Source organism: Mustela nigripes, chromosome 13 (assembly GCF_022355385.1).
Source record: "Mustela nigripes isolate SB6536 chromosome 13, MUSNIG.SB6536, whole genome shotgun sequence".
Taxonomy (NCBI): domain Eukaryota; kingdom Metazoa; phylum Chordata; class Mammalia; order Carnivora; family Mustelidae; genus Mustela; species Mustela nigripes.
In genome coordinates, this window is record NC_081569.1 from 129477650 (window position 1) to 129495843 (window position 18194).

The 18194-nt window shown below is 41.7% G+C and overlaps 1 protein-coding gene across 15 annotated transcripts in view; it reads right to left on the reverse strand.

Annotated features, from left to right (window-relative positions):
• Positions 1–18194, reverse strand: part of TTLL5 (tubulin tyrosine ligase like 5) — a 281253-nt gene that overhangs the window by 12077 nt on the left and 250982 nt on the right. For 8 of the 15 annotated variants that reach the window (XM_059373685.1, XM_059373695.1, XM_059373694.1 and 5 more), the window contains one exon: positions 12541–13145. The exons of 4 other annotated variants lie outside the window; for them this stretch is intronic. In XM_059373685.1, coding sequence (XP_059229668.1) covers positions 13072–13145 — 74 coding nt within the window. In that variant the 3' untranslated portion in view covers positions 12541–13071. Of the gene's footprint in view, positions 1–12540; positions 13146–14197; positions 16908–18194 lie in introns of those variants that run through there. 3 more of the 15 variants (XM_059373697.1, XM_059373696.1, XM_059373689.1) reach the window with 2 other exon arrangements.

The window sequence follows — 18194 nt, forward strand, 5'->3', positions numbered from 1 at the left end:
TTATGTGTCTGAAAGATTTATCGCTGTAACGGAGTCTGGGTGCCCGCAGTGGAGGCTCCCCAGTCAGCACTGTTAGAATGAAGCTGAAGTTCTGAACGTGACTAAAATCAGAAGCGCGGAGACAGGAAACATGAACAGAAGAGAGAAACTCAAGGGCGAAACTGACCAGTGCACCCCTCAGAAGAAGGGTCCCTCTGGTCTTTGCTGAAGTCAAGTGCCGATCAGGCACTGGGCAGAAAATCTATCTTGGAACCGTATCCTCTCCATCTTCTAAAAAGTCCCAGAGGAAGAAATAGACAAGTCGCAGCTGGAAAAGGAGACCGGAAGAAACATCCTCATGCGACTGCTGTGGTGATAAGGGGAAGCAACTCCACGTAAAGCCCCGGCACTCGGGGCGGAGCAGGTGCCCCACGGCTAGCAGCCCCCGCTGTCAGGAGTTTTCAAACTGCGATGACAAGAAGGGAGACTGGAAAGCTCAGGCGCTTGCGTGAGAGGACACAGCGTTCCCTTTATGTGGGAACTAAAATTTCCTCTCTTCAATGCCTTTCTCTTTAAAAACTGTTTCTATTTGTGTTGTATTAAAAGTAACTCATGCACCTTCTATATACTAATAATGAAGCCGGACAAAAGGAAATCGAGAAAACAATCCCATTTATAATTGCACCAAAAATAAGATACTTAGGAATAAATTTAACCAAAGCGACAGAAGACCTATACTCTGAAAACTTTAGAACATGAATGAAAGAAACAGAAGACGACACAAAGAAATGGAAAGACAGTCCATGCTCACGGACTGGAAGAGCCAGTATTGTCAAAACGTCCATTCTACCCAAAGCAACCTATACACTTAATGCATCCCTATCAAAATACCAACCGCATTTTTCACAGAACTAGAACAAATAATCATAAAATTTGTATGGAACCACAAAAGACTCTGAATGGCCAAAGTAATCTTGAAAAAGAACAAGACTGGAAGTAATCCATTCTAGATCTCAAGATATACTACAAAGGGGTAGGAATCAAAATAGTATGGCGTTGGCCCATAACCAGACACATAGATCAATGGAACAGAATACGAAACCCAGAAATAAACCCATGATTATATGGTTACTTCATCTATGACAAAAGAGGCAAGAATATGCCATGGGAAAAAAAGCCAATCTCTTCAACCAATGGTGTTGGAAAAACTGGACAGCTACATGCAAAAGAATGAAACTGGACCACTTTCTCACACCATACACAAAAAGAAACAACATGGATTAAAGACCTAAATGCGAGACCTGGAGCCATAAAAATCCTAGAAGCAAGCACAGGCAGTAATGTCTCTGACATCGGCTGTAGCAGCATTCTTCTTGATGGCAAGAGAAACAAAAGCAAAAATGAACTACTGGGACGACCTCAAAATAAAAAGCTTCTGCACAGCAGAGGAAACAAAACAAGAAGACAACTGCGAGAAATTTGCAAATGACGTATACAGTGAGCGGTTAATATCCAAAAGACATAAAGAACTTATGTAACGCAATATGAAGAAACCTAAAGAATCCAATTAAAGGGGCGCCTGGGTGGCTCAGTGGGTTAAGCCGCTGCCTTCGGCTCGGGTCATGATCTCAGGGTCCTGGGATCGAGTCCCGCATCGGGCTCTCTGCTCAGCAGGGAGCCTGCTTCCTCCTCTCTCTCTCTGCCTGCCTCTCTGCCTACTTGTGATCTCTCTCTGTCAAATAAATAAATAAAATCTTTAGGAAAAAAAAAAACTAAAATGACCCATACCCTTGACACAAATAATACATTGTATGTTAATGAAGTAAACAAAACAAACACAAACACCACAATGAGCTATCACCTCATACCTGTCAGAATGGCTAAAATAAAAAACACAAGAAATAGCAGGCGTTGGCAAGGATGTGGAGAAAAAGAAACCGCCGTGCATGGTTGGTGGGAATGCAAACTGGTGCAGCCCCCGTGGAAGACAGCATGGAGGGTCCTCAAAAATTAAAAATAGAAATACCATATGATCCAGTCATTCCACTACTGGGTATTTACCCAGAGAAAACAAAAACACTAATTTGAAAAGATACATGCATTCCTGCATTTGCTGCAATATTTACCATAGCCAAAATATGGTAGCGACACAAGTGTCCACTGACAGATGAATGGATAAAGATGTGGTACAAACACACACACACACACACACACACACACACACACGCACATGCATGCACACGAATATTACTTAGCCATAAAGAGGAAAGAAATCTTGCCATTTGCAACAATGTGGATGAATCTAGAGGGCATAATGCTAAGTGAAATAAGTCAGAGATACAAATACTATATGATTTCACTCATATGTGGATTTAAGAAACAAAACAAATGAATAAAGAAAAAAAAGAGACAAACAAAAAAAAAACCTTAAATACTTTAATACTCTTAAATACAAAGAACAAATTGGGGAAATTCTCAGAAGGGAGGTAGGAGGGGGGATGGTTGAAACAGGGAAGGGGAGTAAGAGCACACTTTTGATGATGAGCAGAGTAATGTATAGAACTTTTTTTTTTTTTTTAAAGATTTTATTTATTTATTTGTCAGAGAGAGAGCGAGCGAGAGCGAGCACAGGCAGACAGAGTGGAAGGCAGAGGCAGAGGGAGAAGCAGGCTCCCTGCGGAGCATGGAGCCCGATGTGGGACTCGATCCTAGGACGCTGGGATCATGACCTGAGCCGAAGGCAGCTGCTTATTAACCAACTGAGCCACCCAGGCGTCCCTGTATAGAACTTTTGAACCATTATACTGTACTCCTGAAACTAATATAACACCGTATGCTAACTATATTGGAATTAAAAAATTCTATGAATGACTGAAAAATAAAGGCATTTTTAAATAGCTTCTAACTACAAAAAAATAGTAATCCATGCACAAAATTTAAAAAAAAATCAAATAATACAAGAGGTATAGGGTTAAAAGTGTCTTCTACCTCAGACTCATTCCCAGTGTGTATGTGTGTGTGTGTATGTGCTTTTCAGAGCAGCCTATGCATATACAAATGTATATTCCTGCTCCCCTTTTTATACAAATGGGAACATAATCTTCAGTGGGCTTCTTGGGTATCTTTTATTTAACAATGTATCTCAGAAACTGTTCCATACCAACATAAACAACTATTTAAGGGGGAACTCTTTAGATTATCCATAGAATCACTATTCAAATCTAAAGGGACCTTTCTAGGGAGGGTCATCTTGTGAGATCCCTGTACTGTCCTGCTCTAGTTCCACAGCTTTGTGTAAGGAAAACTGAAAGAGACCTAGAATTGGTCTGTCATCTCATTATCGTGCAACCAGGAGATAACAGGAAACAGCTTCTTCCTCTCTTAAAACAAAGGGTCACCCAAAGGGGAGTTCTGATGAAGCAGGAGCCAAATTATTGAAGCTTAGTATTCAGAGGGGTTATTATAAGTGATAGCTTTTAGAATGTTCTGGAAGGTAAAGGGACAGTTTAACCTCACGATAGCATCATTGAAGAGGTCAAAAGGAGGGCTGTTGGTGAAAAGAAATCTGACTGTTCTTGGGAATAATGACAACTTTGCCACATAGACTCTGATTGTTAGAAAAACATGAGACAATCAAGCTGACGATGCCACTAATTTTAGAGCCTAAAGCTATTGGAATTCCAGCATACTTAGCGAGGAATCAGATGTCAGCTTGCAATCATGACAGAGCAGATGTCCTTTGGATCCTTTGAACTAAAGCTTGGGCTTCAACTATCACCCATCCTCCTCTTGTAGAGTTCTTCCTACTGGCTCTCAAAAGGCCCCTGCATATGTCTGTTAGATTGCGTTTGCCTCCAAACTCATCCATAGAGCCCATTAATCATTTTTCATTCCTCCTTGGATTTTCTACTATGTACCCCCTCTCTGGGTATTATGGCTCCCCGCATGCCCCCCTCTAACCTGCTATCCCTTATCCCTCCTTTTTGTCTATTAACAATAAAAGAGAGAGTTGTTTCTCAACTCTTTACGACCTATGTTCTATCATCCAAGACTTTGTTCAGATTTACTTTCTGTACCTTGTCTTATAAAAGCTGTTTCTTCTCACTTTTCCTACAGAAGATTATATTATGGTTTGCTATGCTTTTTTTATGACACATGCTATCTTCCCTCCTCTTTCCCTCTCATTCCCCTGCATACCCCCTTGGTATATACAGCCCTGGGTGAGCATCACTGTATTAGACACAGACAAGATTCACTGGGCCACTTCTCTTCAATCTCGTTCACAAAATCATCTTTTTTTCCACCCCTAGAAAACCTTGTCCTAAAGGTCAAGATTTTATTTTCCAGATCAGAACAATCTTAGCTTCACAGAATGATGAAGAATCTATCGGCCATACTACACCTCTATCAGCCAGGGTGCCATGTATTTGATGATGTTGAATCTACACATGTAAAATATGACAGTTTGCCCATCTGCTGACTTCTAATTTCTACTTTGTTAAAAACAAATCTAAACTAGTGTGGTGGTGCAGCTTTAAAGATGGCCTCTGGTGACTTCTACTTCCTGGTACCCATGCCCTCTGACATCCCCTCTGAGTAGGGACTGACTGGACTTACTGACTCACTTCTGACAAGGAGAATATAGCTGAAGTTATGGAGTATCCCTTCCAAGACCAAGTTATAAAAAGATTGTGGCTTCGTGTGGGTGCTTTCTCACTTTCTCAAGGATTGCTTGCCCAGGGAAGGCAGCGGCCATGTTGTAAGGCAGTTATATTAGTGTGGTAGGGCTGCCACGAGCAAATACCACACACTGGGTGGCTTAAACAACAGAAATTTACTTTCTCATCGTTCATTTGGAAGATCAAGGTGTCAGCTGGTTTGGCTCCTTCTGAGGTCTTCCTCCTTGGTTTACAGATGGCCGTCTTTTCCCTGTGTCCTCAGAGTCTTTCACCGTGTGGGCGCCTTCCTGGTATGTTTTATGTTCCTCTTCCTATAAGGACACCAGTCGGGTTGGATTAGGACCCATCCTCTCAACGTAGTCACCATTTCAAAGGCCCTATGTCCAAATACAGTCACATTCTGAGGTAATGGGGGTTAAGACTCAACATATGAATTTGGGAGTCACATTTCAGACCATAACAGCATGAAGAGGCCCAAGTGGAAAGAGGCCTGCCAACAACGATGTGAGTGAACTGGAGGTAGATTTCCCAGATGAACCTTCAGATGAGCTCCTAGCTCCTAGCCAACAGCTTGCTTACAACCACATCAAGAGACTTTGAGCCAGAGGTATGCAGTTAAGCTAGGATGCCTGAGCCATAAAAAGTGTGATATAACAAATGTTTTTTGTTTTAAGCCATAAGTTTGGGGGTAAAATGTGTTATGGGTTTTACAATGTACTAGATGACTACTAACCACCAATGACCTCACATACCAACAAAGAAAAACCTGTATTAACTAGACTACCTGGGCAAAGAATATTGTAGCTACTTGAATTTATAGTTAATTGGGATTAAGGTCAAATTTTTCTTTGCTTCAAACCTTGCTGCAAATGAATCAGTTGTAAATTTTTTTTAATTTTTATTTTTTTGCCAAAAATAAGTCTTTGACGACTAGAGGTCAAGACTGCTCTAGGTGTCACCTGATAGTGAAAAACATCAATGCTGCAACATTTGCACATGCAATATGCCATCTAGTTTTCTCAGCAACCCCATGAAGAAGACATGAAAACTATCCAAAGTCAGGAGCCAGGCAAGATTCAGGCATTCAAGACGCATCTCTAAATGAATGCTATTTCCATTTTATAGACAGTGAAACTGAGCCTAGGGAAGTTAACTAATTGTTTCAGATCACAGTTACTAAGTAGCATGTATAGTAACAGAACCTGAGTCCAGAATTTTTCCTACTGTATTGTGTCACCTTATATATTTGCTGTTTGCTGCTTTCTTCCTTCAAATGATAATGAAAACATTTAAAAAAACAAAAACAATCAATCTGTTGTCAATAGAGACTTTTCCCCCAATGGTTCTATAGGAGCCCTGGCCAATTATCTCTAATGAGTTCTGATGCCTTTGGTAATAGTATTGATACTAATTATTCAATAGAACCTCTAGAAAATCAATTTCATAGTAGGGCTGCATATCTACATCACAGCAATCCTTGAAGTTTCCTGCCCCACCCTCTCTGCTACTCCTCCCCAGCCAAAATGGTCACGTTTCTATTTTTATAGGAAAGGATATTTGTGAAGTATTTTTTTTTCTAGTAAAAATTCAACGTGAATGATTTCTCTAATCTGTTGACTAGGCCTTTAAAAAGTGATATCCCAGGAGCCTGTGAAAGTAAATCAGAAGGAAGGAGATCTCACTGCCTTTTAGAATTGGAAGGGTCTGGCCCATAGTGCTGACAGATGGGGAGGTGGGATTAAGCCCTCGCATCCTAGTAGTGGTTTTAGGACCCAGAAAATTCATGAATGATCAAAAACTGCCAACTGACTGGTACAGAAGATGTAGAAAATACATTTCATTTGTTCGACAGCCTTATCTGATGGTGCTAGGCTACCTTGGCTACAACCAGCTACCTGACTGGAGGCTCTGTGTCTCTATCATTCGTCTACCTCCTACAGTATAGCTAGAGAGATGTTTTGTTTTTTCCTTTTCTCAGACTAAAAGAGTGTTTGAAAGCATCTTGTCCACTTCCCTCATTTTTAGGGGGGAGCTAATACACAAAGAGATGGTGTGCCCACACTTGGGAAAATATATAAAAATCCTGCATTTTAGTGTCTCAACAACACTGGGACTTGCAAAGATTATACCAAATCAGAATTATCCAGGTTGTAAAGTACATGGAATATTTCATATTAAGTCTTCATCATTTAATCTGTACAAACATCTTTTTATTTTATTTGTGTATTCATTTGAAATGAAAATATTTGAGACTCTAAGTCTGAACTTTCCTTTTTGTGGATTGTACAAATAGAAATGTGATTATGGCATAGATATTTATTTTAAAAATTAAAAATCTTTAAAATCTATTCACTTGAGAGAGACAGAGAAAGCACAAGCAGGGGGAGAGGCAGAAGCAGACTCCCCACTGAGCTAGGAGCCTGATGTAGGGCTTGATCCCAGGACTCCGAGATCATGACCCAAGCCGAAGGCAGATGTTTAACCAACTGAGCCACCCAGGCGCCCTAGCATAGGTGGTTTTAAAAGGTGAAATTTTCTTCTTCTACAATTTGTTAATAGGTTTATAGTATATATATTTTAAAATGTGGTATTGGATCATCTCCAAAATTGCCTCTTCTGTTTCCAGATGGTAGACCCCGGACACAGGAGGATTCAAAACTAATTTTAATATTAAACATATCTATTATGAGTGTCTGACTCAGTTAAGAAAAGTTATCTATTTAAAAAATAATCATCTTGGTAAGACTGATGATTCACAGACCTGTACCCCTGAAACAAATAATATATATGTTAATAAAAAAATAATCATCTTGGGGCACCTGGATGGCACAATCAGTTAAGCAAAACTAGGTTTTGGTTTGGGTCGTGATCTCTGAGTCATGGGATCGAGCCCTGCGTTGGACTCTGCAGTCAGTGTAAAGTCTGCTTACGGTTCTCTCTCTCTCCACACTGCATGTGCTCCCTAAAATAAATAAATCTTAAAAAAAAAAAAAGCCATTTTAACACATTTCAGAATGCACTGTTGTTTTTTTTTTTTTTTTTTAATTTGACAGACAGAGATCACAAGTAGGCAGAGGGGCAGGCAGAGAGAGAGAGAAGGGGAAGCAGGCTCCTCGCTGAGCAGAGAGCCTGAATGTGGGGCTCGATCCCAGGACTCTGGGATCATGCCCCGAGCCGAAGGCAGAGGCTTTAACCCACTGAGCCACCCAGGTGCCCCAGAATGCACTGTATTTTAATGAGTCACCAGAGCTCTCTTCTCAGTGGGTCAAACAAGGTTACTCATGGTGATGAGGCCATCAGTGATCATTTTCCATCAACATTAGGAAAACAGCTATGAGTTATGATGGGTGTAGAAAACAAAAGCTAGTCTCATTTTCTCATCATCCCGCACCACTCTGTTCAGTCAGTCAGGACTTAACTTCCCTGCCTGGACTGCTAATGGCTTACTGGCCAAGGAGAACATTGGTTTTTAACTGGAAGTGGTATCAGGGGTGGTGAGGCTATCAAAATTCACTGTTTAAAAACACATGCTTCTACTCTCTACCACTGGTAAACGGGATTTGGGGCCTCACAAGGGATTTTGAAAGGCGTACTTTCGGTAAAAGGTGATTTTTATACATTTTCACAATGATGGGTCACTGGAGACAAATCTGATACCATTGGGGCACTCTAGACACAACACGATAGCACAAGTTCACCAATGAACAGAAACCTACTGAGTATCTGTCTATTACTGTTTTCTCCTGGGACTCAAGATGCTGCTCTACAGAAATAAATTTTAGTTAAAAGATGATTTTACGTTTTTCTTTTTGATGAGTGCTGAATGACTGGGATGAATGAAAAGCAGGTGTAAGCAAACAACTATATTCCGAAAATGGTCAATTCATAAGATATGGGCCCATTCACCCTAGTTTGCTACTGAGTCAACTCTAGAAGATGTCTGTATACATGTATACATTTCTGTATCTTTTTAAACAATTAGTAAGTAGTGGATTTAACATTTTTAGCTTATCAAAGATAGGTATTTGATTATATGTTTGTTCCCCTCCCCAAATAAATTTCTAGGTGAAGGAATACAGCTCCTGAACACCAGGGAAAAGTTCACAGCAAAAATGGCATGGAGTTCAGGTTTCCTCTGAGAAGTCCAATGGGCAGAAAGTATAGAAATAGTTACCAAAAAAAATCCCATAATTTACAGGATATACACACTTGATCTTAACACTGTCCAGAGACAGACTTGGCAAGTGACATCAATTCCTGATCCCCCCGGGAGTTTATAAATCTAGTGGAAGAGGCCAACAAGTCAAATAAAATATTTTAGCAAATTCTATGACAGAGGGAGGCAAAGGATGCTACGGGAGTTGATGGTAAGAGATGGAAGTGGGCATGTAGTCAGTGAAAAGTTCTGGAAATGATGACAAGATCTGGAGGTGGAAGCAGGGGCCGGAGTCAGCCAAAAAGAGACCCGATTTCCCTGAGTGAAGAAACAGTGCCTACAACAGTACGGGAGTTTGAGACAATGTGGCAAGTGGCCTAGAAAGACTGGAATGTCAAGGTTCCTGCTGGGGGAGTGGTAGAAAATACACAGTACAGAAGAGAGAAGACCATGAAGGCCTTGGGTTACCCACTGCACTTAGAAGGGAGCTTTTGAAGACTTTTAGTGGGGGCAAGTGCTCATAATTTAACTGTTGTTAACAGATCACTTGATGAGCAGCGTGGAGGACAACGCAGGATGAGCCTGAGGGTGAAGATACCCATGTGGAAAACATGGTAGTAATTCAAACAAAAGTGTTACATGTCTGAACTGAGCTGGAACTATGGTCAGCTGACTATGGTTTGTCTTTGACTTTGACTCTGTCTTTGTCTTGGACTCCGGAATCCTCTCTTTGGTACTGTCCCATAGTTGCAGCTGACTCTGGACCGAGGCAGTGGCAATGAGAGAGACCGGACACAAGATCTGAGAGGTTTAAGGTGAGAAATAGAATAAGAGATAACGAACAGGATATGTGGGGTGAGGAGACCAGCTAGAAAGATTCTTAAGGTTTCTGGTTTCACCTTTGATGAAGGTGAACAGGGAGGGACAGCAGGAGGGGTGTGTCTGAGAAGATGGGGAGTTGAGCTTGGGATGTGTTGGGTTTGAGAGGACTGTGAGACACTTAGGAGAGATGTCTACAGGCAGCCGAGACATATAGATCCCAAGAGGAGTCTGGGCTGGGGCAGGGCTGCGGCATACAAGTTTTTTTGGTCTCTAATACAGGACCCCCAGAACTGTGAAGTGCATAACCAATCTGAGAAGTCATAGGTGACAGCCCTGGCAGAAGGTACAGGTCTGAAATTAGTGCAGGTCAAATATAGATGTCAGCTGGAACTATGGGACAGTACCAAAGACAGGATTCCAGAGAATGAAAATTCACAAGCAAGCAAAGGATGAAAAGCTTTACAAAAGAGAGTAAGGTGAGAAAGGAAAAAGTCAACATTACCAAAAACTCAGTATCAGTAAAGACTGACACTTTAAATATGTGGGTGGTATTTCCCTGAACTGAGTGATAAAGTAAACCATTCTTCTTATTCCTTATAAGATATATTATTAGCCATACTTATTTTTTTCTAACTAAGGCTAGGATTGTCTGGCTAAAATTGCTCTTAGCCAGAACTTAATTTCAGTCTCAATATTTCTATCAGCGACTGCTACTTTTCAAGGTACTAAAAGTACGTCTTTGCCTGATCCTATTTTCACGTTCTTTTCCCCTCCTAAACCTCCCATGCGACCCCTGATCCAGTTGTTTCTTGAATTTTCTTTCATGTTTTACTTCTTTTACTGCTGTGAGTCCCTGTTCTCTCTGTATTTTCTCAGTAGATATTTAATTAATATTTCTCAAAATATAAATTTGTAATCATTCTTTGCCTCACTCTATAAAATCTGGAATTCCATTTTTCCTGGTATATATGCTTTAGTTTCTGAATTCAGAGTAGGGATCTTGTGATTTATTCAGTTATTCCTTATGAGAACCTAATAGTAGAAAATTCCTACCATACCCCCAAAGCCTGTACGAACATGCTGACCATCTGAAAGGTGGAAGTTGAAAAGAGAAGTTCCACACAACTTTTTAAAAACTCTAGTCAAAAGCCTGTGTTGGTCTGAATAACTGCTTTGGCTCTTAAGTGCAGTTTTTAAAACTAGAAGTCACCTTGCCGTATGTGAAACTATGTTTCTTTCCCCCAGGAATGAGATTTGGAAGTTGAAAAGTGAGTTTTGGGGCGCCTGGGTGGTTCAGTCGTTAAGTGTCTGCCTTCAGCTCAGGTCATGATGCCCGGGTCTTGGGATCAAGCCCGCATCAGGCTCCCTGATTGGCTGCAATCCCGCCTCTCCCTCTCCCACTCCCCCTGCTTGTGTTCCTTGCTCTCGCTGTGTCTCTCCCTGTCAAATAAATAAATAAAATCTTAAAGAAAAAAAAAAGTTAGTTTCAACTGAGGCTGGCAAACACACCAGGCACGTGGCAGATGACAGATCTCTACTTCATTTCTCAAAGTGTCAAGATGTTAATCAGCATTATAGGACCAAGGGTCCTAGTGTTAGATAAATTCAAGAAACGCTGGGTGAGAAACAAGTTTCTTTATTGAAGGACTCCTCAGATGTAGAAATATAAATATATATATATTTATATTTAAAAATGGCATAGCATAAATGGAATTTCTCAAATTTATATGACTTCGAAGACTTGCATTTTGCAGAACACCCCGGAAAACACTGCTGTAATTTTGCAGATGAGGGTCCTGACCCCAGTGAGGTTTGGTGACTTGCCCAAGATCATACAAATAGTTAGCAGCAAAGCTGAGATGACAGGCAGTCATCTGATTTTTAAATTGCTCCTTTTGGGGCACCTGGGTGGCTCAGTGGGTTAAAGCCTCTGCCTTCGGCTCAGGTCCTGGGATCTAGCCCTGCATGGAGCCCTGCATTGAACCTGCATCAGGCTCTCTGCTCAGCAGGGAGCCTGTTCCCCCGCCCTCCAACTGCCTGCCTCTCTGCCTACTTGTGATCTCTGTCAAATAAATAAATAAAATCTTTTTTTAAAAAATTGCTCCTTTTTCCATTATACCGCACTGCTGGTATGCTACTTCCTTTTTATTTGAAACTGTTCATGGAGCGCAGACCCAAAACTGATAGTACTGGCCCACAAAAATTTGCACCTCTGGGACTTAAGAGATTCCTCCCACAACAATGAGAAGATCTCTCCAGGGGTCTGTCAGCTGCTCTGTGGCCATGAAATGGGGCTGTGGGGGTGGGGAGGGTGCATGGGAGGAGAAGCTCCCTGGGATGCTTTAGGATGCTTAAAAGAAAAATGGATTTATGCCGAGGATAATTCCTGGAACAGATGTGAAACCAAATACTTCATCTCACAATCCAGCCCCCGCCCTCTCTGAAAGGGAAATGAAATAGTAGGATTAACCTGCTCCTCATCAGATCATGCTTTGTTTCTTTCAAAAATCCCATGACCCGGGCAGATTCCATTTCCTGCTACTCCCCTTCCTCCAGGGAGAGGGGAGAGCCCAAGAGGGAGACGAGGCTTTCCTTAGGCTCTGTAAGCGCCAGGAGCACGGGGGAGTGGGGATTAGAGACACACACATGACAGTAAGTCACACGCTACCACGCGCAGTTACCCCCCAGTTTCCAGCTGCATTTCTCGGTCCACACGCCATCAGGAGGTATCCTTTCGCAAATATAACCAACATGTCAGTACACGGATAAACTCATCATTTTGGGAACGGAGAGAAATTAGAATGAGTTAGTTCTAGGGCTCTGTGAAAAAAGTACATATCGAATGAAAAGTGACTCATTTTGGGGGGGGGAGGCATAAAATCCACGGTTTCTGAGAGAAATAGATGAAATTTTATTACTTTTATTTTTTAAAGATTTTTAAGATTTTTTAAAGTGAACTCCACACCCAATGTGGGGCTCGAACTTACAAGCCCGAGAACAAGAGTGGCACACGCTACTGAGTGAGTCAGCCAGGTGTCCCAAGATGGATGAAATTTTAATTAAGTTGTAATGTCCTGACCAGGTAATGACAGAGCGAAGCAAAAATCCGATGTACAATATACATAATTACCACCAAGCCAGCTGTGCAGTGCTTCCAAGGGATTTGATAATCCACATGCCAGAGCGTGATCGCTTCTCTAAGAGCCAAAAAGCACGGGAGGTTTCTCACGGTCTGCACCTAGCAGTGAAATGCTCTCCCTGGTGAGCCTGCCCGCTAGGCCAGGATCTTGGGGGTGTCAGCAGAGGTGACTTTCTCTTCAGGCCAGGCTTGGCTGGCAAGTGTGCTCCGCCAGAGAGCTCTGGTGCCCCAGGGCGATGAACGTCAAGAGCTTCCCGGCACGCCAGGAGCTGGGTCACTCGAGGTGTCTCGAAGAATCACCTTTCAAAGCCAAGCCACTTGTTCACCCCTATCACAGGCGGGCAACATGACAGTGTGATGCGAGCGGTGCCTGTGGATGGCAGAATTAGGGGGATTAACAATGGGACAGAAGCAATTGGCGGCACGGCTAGCCCCATTCTCAGCTGCTCTGTTTTGGATTTGGAGCACGAGGGGAAGCTTAAGGCTCCCAGACTAGAGTTAAGGTCCTCCTTGCTCTGTGCTGACTAAAGCCCCAAAAATGCTCTGGAGCCTGATACCTTTCCAAACGGGAAAAAAGCAAAAGAGGCCAGGCCCAGGCACAGCTGCTGTCCCCGAGGCACACCACCTTACTTGGGAACGTCAAAGACCAGGGCCAGAGCGGCGCGCAGGCCTCTCCCTGCTCATGACCTTACAGCACACCCCGTACAAAGGGGACAAATGTTTGCTGACTTCATGAACCAGAGGCACTAAATAAGTACTTACTAAAAAACCTGGCTCTCTGAGAAGTATACAACTTGCTTACACTGAAGGCTTTTTTTGTCTTTTTACTTTTTACTATTACACTTTTTTAAAGATTTAAGATCTATTTCACATGCTAATAAAATTCACCCATTTCAAGTGTATAGCTCAGTGGTCTTCTATCACCACAACCTAACTTTAGAACATTGTCACTGTCCCCAAAAGGAAACCTCTGTGCCTCTCGGCAGCCACTCCCCAAACGCCCTTCTCCTCACCTAGCCCTAGGCAACCACTGATCTACTTCCTGTAGATGATTTGCCTATTCTGGACATTTCACGTGAATAGATTTATTCAGTATGTAGTGGCTTTACATCTCCAAGGTCCATCCATGGTGTAGTCTGTATCAGTACTTCATTCTTTTTGACAGCTGAACAGTATTTGTTGAATGGATATACCACAGTGTGTTTAACCATTCATTATCTGATAGACGTTCACGTTGTTTCCCTGTTCTGGCTAATGAGGAATGCTGCTATGAATATTCACATGCAGTTTTTAAGATTTTATTATTTATTTGAGAGAGCGCAAGAGAGAGCACAAGTTGGGGACAAGAGCGGGGGCTGGGGAGGGGAGGGAGAGGGAGAAGGTTTTGTTTATTTATTTATTTATTTATTTATTTATTTATTTATTAAGTAGGCTCCATAGCCAATGTGGGGCTTGAACTCATTACCCTGAGATCAAGAGTCACACGCTCTACTGATGGAGCCAGCCAGATGCCCCATGTACAGTTTTCAGGTAGACAGTGTTTTCGTTTCTCCTAGACACACATTTAGGAGTCAAATGCTGGGCCCTAGGGTAACTCTATGTTACTGTTTGAGACACTGCCAGACTCTTCTGCCAAAGCTGTTGCCCCATCTTACATTCCCACCAGCAAAGCATGAGAGTTCCACTGTCTGTATGCTCAAGGACACTTATTGGTTATCTGTCTTGATTGCAGCCATCTAGTGGGTGTAAAGTGGCATTTCGTTGGGGTTCTTATTTGAGTTTCCCTGATGCCTAATGATGCAGCTTTTCAGGTGCTTATGGTCCATTTGTATATCTTCTTTGGAGGCATGTCCAAATGCTTTGTGCATTTTTAAAATAGGGTTCTCTTTTTCTATGAACTGTATGAGATATGTATATATTCTGTAGTTAAGTCCCTTGCCAGATACATAATTTGCAAATATTCTCTTTTGTTCTATAGGCTGTCTTTCACTTTCTTGATGGCACCTTTTTATAAAATTTATTTAGATTTTGTTTTATTTAAATTCAATTAATTAACAGATGGTGTATTCTCAGTGTCAGAGGTAGAGTTCGGTGATTCATCATCTCTTAGGACACCGAGTGCTCATTATGTCAAGTGCCCTCTTTATGCCCATCACCCAGTTACTCCATCCCCCCTTCCGCTCCAGCAACCCTCAGTTTGTTTCCTATGATTAAGAGTCTCTTATGGTTTGTTTCCTTCTCTGATTTGGTCTTGTTTTATTTTTCCCTCCCTTCCCCTATGATCCTGTTTTGTTTCTTAAATTCCACATATGAGTGAAATCACATGATAATTGTCTTTCTCTGACTTTTTCACCTAGCATAACACCCTCCATCCATGTCATTGCAAATGCTAAGATTTCTTTTTGTTGTTGATGGCCGAGTAGTGTTCCATTGTGTATATATATATATACACCAGATCTTTATCCATTCATCTGTCAGTGGACATCTGGGCTCTTTCCATAGTTTGGCTCTTGTGGACACTGCTGCTATAAACATTGGGGTGCACATGCCCTTTTGAATCACTACATTTTTATCTTTGGGGTAAATCCCTAGTAGCACGATTGCTGGGTCATAAGGTAGCTCTATTTTCAACTTGTTGAAGAATATCCATAGCATTTTCCGGAGTGGCTGCACCAGCTGGCATTCTCACCAACAGTATAAAAGGGTTCCCCTTTCTCCACATCCTTGCCAACATCTGCTGTTTCCTGACTTGTTAATTTTAGCCATTCTGACTGGTGTGAGGTGGTATCTCACTGTGGTTTTGATTTGTATTTCCCCGATGCCGAGTGATGCTGAACATTTTTTCGTGTGTCTGTTGGCCATTCAAATGTCTTCTTGTCATACAGGAGAGATGTCTGTTCATGTCTTCTGCCCATTATTGACTGGATTATTTGTTCTTTGGGTGTTGGGTTTGGTAAGTTCTTTATAGATTTTGGATACTAGCCCTTTATCTAATATGTCGTTTGCAAGTTATCTTCTCCCATTCTGTTGGTTGTCTTCTGGTTTTGTCAATTGTTTCCTTTGCTGTGCAAAAGCTTTTTATTTTGACCAAGTCCCAATAGTTCATTTTTACCTTTGTTTGCCTTATCTTTGGAGGCATGTCTAGCAAGAAATCACTGCAGCCAAGGTCAAAGAGGTTGCTATCTGTGTTCTCCTCTGGGATTCTGATGGACTCCTGTCACACTGAAGTCTTTCATCCATTTTATTTTTGTGTGTGGTGTAAGAAAATGGTCCAGTCTCCTTCTGCATGTGGCTGTCCAATTTTCCTGACACCATGTGTTGAAGAGACTGTTTTTTGTTCATTGGATATTCTTCCCTGCTTTGTTGAAGATTGGTTGACCATAGAGTTGAAGGTCCATTTCTGGGTTCTCTACTCTGTTCCATTGATATATGTGTCTGTTTTTGTGCCAGTACCATACTGTTTTGATGATGACAATTTTGTAATAGAACTTGAAGTCTGGAATTGTGATGCCTTGGTGGCACTTTTTGAAGGTCATGATTTTTGAATTTTGATGAAGTCTAACACCCATTTAATTTTTGTTGCTTGTGCTTTTTGATGTCATATCTAAGAAACTGTTACCTAACCCAAGGACATGAAGATTTACTTCTATGTTTCTTCTAGGAATTTTAGTTTTAACCCTTACATTGGATCTTTTATCAATTTTGAGTTAATTCTGTGTATGGTATGAGGAAGGAATCACACTTCATTCTTTTGTATATGGACAGCCAATTGTTCCAGTACCACCAATCTCTTCAACCCTAAGTTGAAAAGATCATTGTCTCTTCTTGGCACCTTTGTGGAAAAGCAACGGGCCATACACAGATGCATTTATTTCTGGACTCTCAGTGCCAGTCCATTGATCTGTCCTATGCCACACTGTCTTGATTACTTTATTTGTATTTATAGCTTTGTACTTATTGTTAGTTTTAAGTCCTGTTTAAAATTCTCTGAGTCATTATTACCAGGATCCAGCTGTATTCTTTTTGGAGAATCAAGGCAAAGACCTGAAGCACAAGAAGCATTTCTTTAAATGCAACAGGGGTCGTTAATAACCTCTCTCAGTTTCTGAAGTAGCTGTACTGTGAGCAAAACCTTAGGAAGACAACACACATGAAAAGAATTTAGTGTTGAATAAAGTTAAACTTACAACAAGGTTAACCTGCATAATTTGAGAATACATAATCATTCTGCTACAGAAAAATCAAGAGCAAATAATGACTATTTCACGCAAATGAATGTGCTATACTGTCAATATATACTGTGTTTAGAGCAAATTTATCATTTTAATTAAGAAATGAATTCATAGGGTTCCTTTTTTTTTCTCTATGCCTCATTTTTACCCCATTCTCCTCTCTTGTAATGACCTTTCTTCTAGGAAGATGGGGACTCTCTTGTGTTCCTGAAACCTCCAGGTATCAGGTACTTTCAAGCCCCCACATACTAAGAGCAAGCCCTAGGTTAAGGAATGGTGTTCTTCTCGGCAGAGTCAAGAAGCTGGTGGAGAAGGGCTGGAGAAAGGTGATGAATTCCATCCAGCAGGGGAGGAGACTATGGAAAGAAAACGTGTTGTGACAGAAACTAATGGATGTTTCTTCACATCTATTCTCCCCTCATGCCTCAATAAGAAATTCTCAGAGAATCTGAGAGAGAGGCAGTGTGTGCAGCCAAAACACTTGTTTGCTGCTCGAAGAAGTGGGCCTGGGGTCCAGGGTCAGCCAGTGATGGATTAGTTGGAACTGCTGGGCTTCCAAGGAAGCTTTTTTAAAAAGTGGGCCAATTTAGGGGCACCTGGGTGGCTCAGTTGGTTAAAGCCTCTGCCTTCAGCTCTGGTCATGATCCCAGGGTCCTGGGATCCAGCCCCATATCGGGCTCTCTGCTCAGCAGGGAGCCTGCTTCCCCTCCTCTCTCCACCTGCCTCTCCATCTACTTGTGATCTCTCTCTGTCAAATAAATAAATAAAATCTTTAAAAAAAAAAAAAAAAGTGGGCCAATTTAGCCGGAACCTGTCTTTTGCCCTTCCTCCCAACCCCTCTTCTTGCCTGGAACATGGACACAATGCCAGTAGGAACAGGAACCACCCTGTGACCAAAAAAAAAAAAAAAAAAAAAAAAAGAAAAAAAAAAAGCAAGCCAATGCTTTAGGGTTGGTCGAGCAGAAGGAGGAGCTGTGCTAGCTGTCTCTGAACTTCTTGACACGGAAGAAAAATAAATTCTTCACTTATATAAGCCATTGATGTGCTGAGTTTCTGTTACCTGAAGAGAAAGCTCTTCTGTCCTCTCTCTTTCCCCCCAACCCTCCCACCTTCACCCCCCTCCTGCTGCACAGCTTCCTTGCTCCATTCCCATCTAAGCTCCCTCTGACAGGCAGAACTGCTGCCCC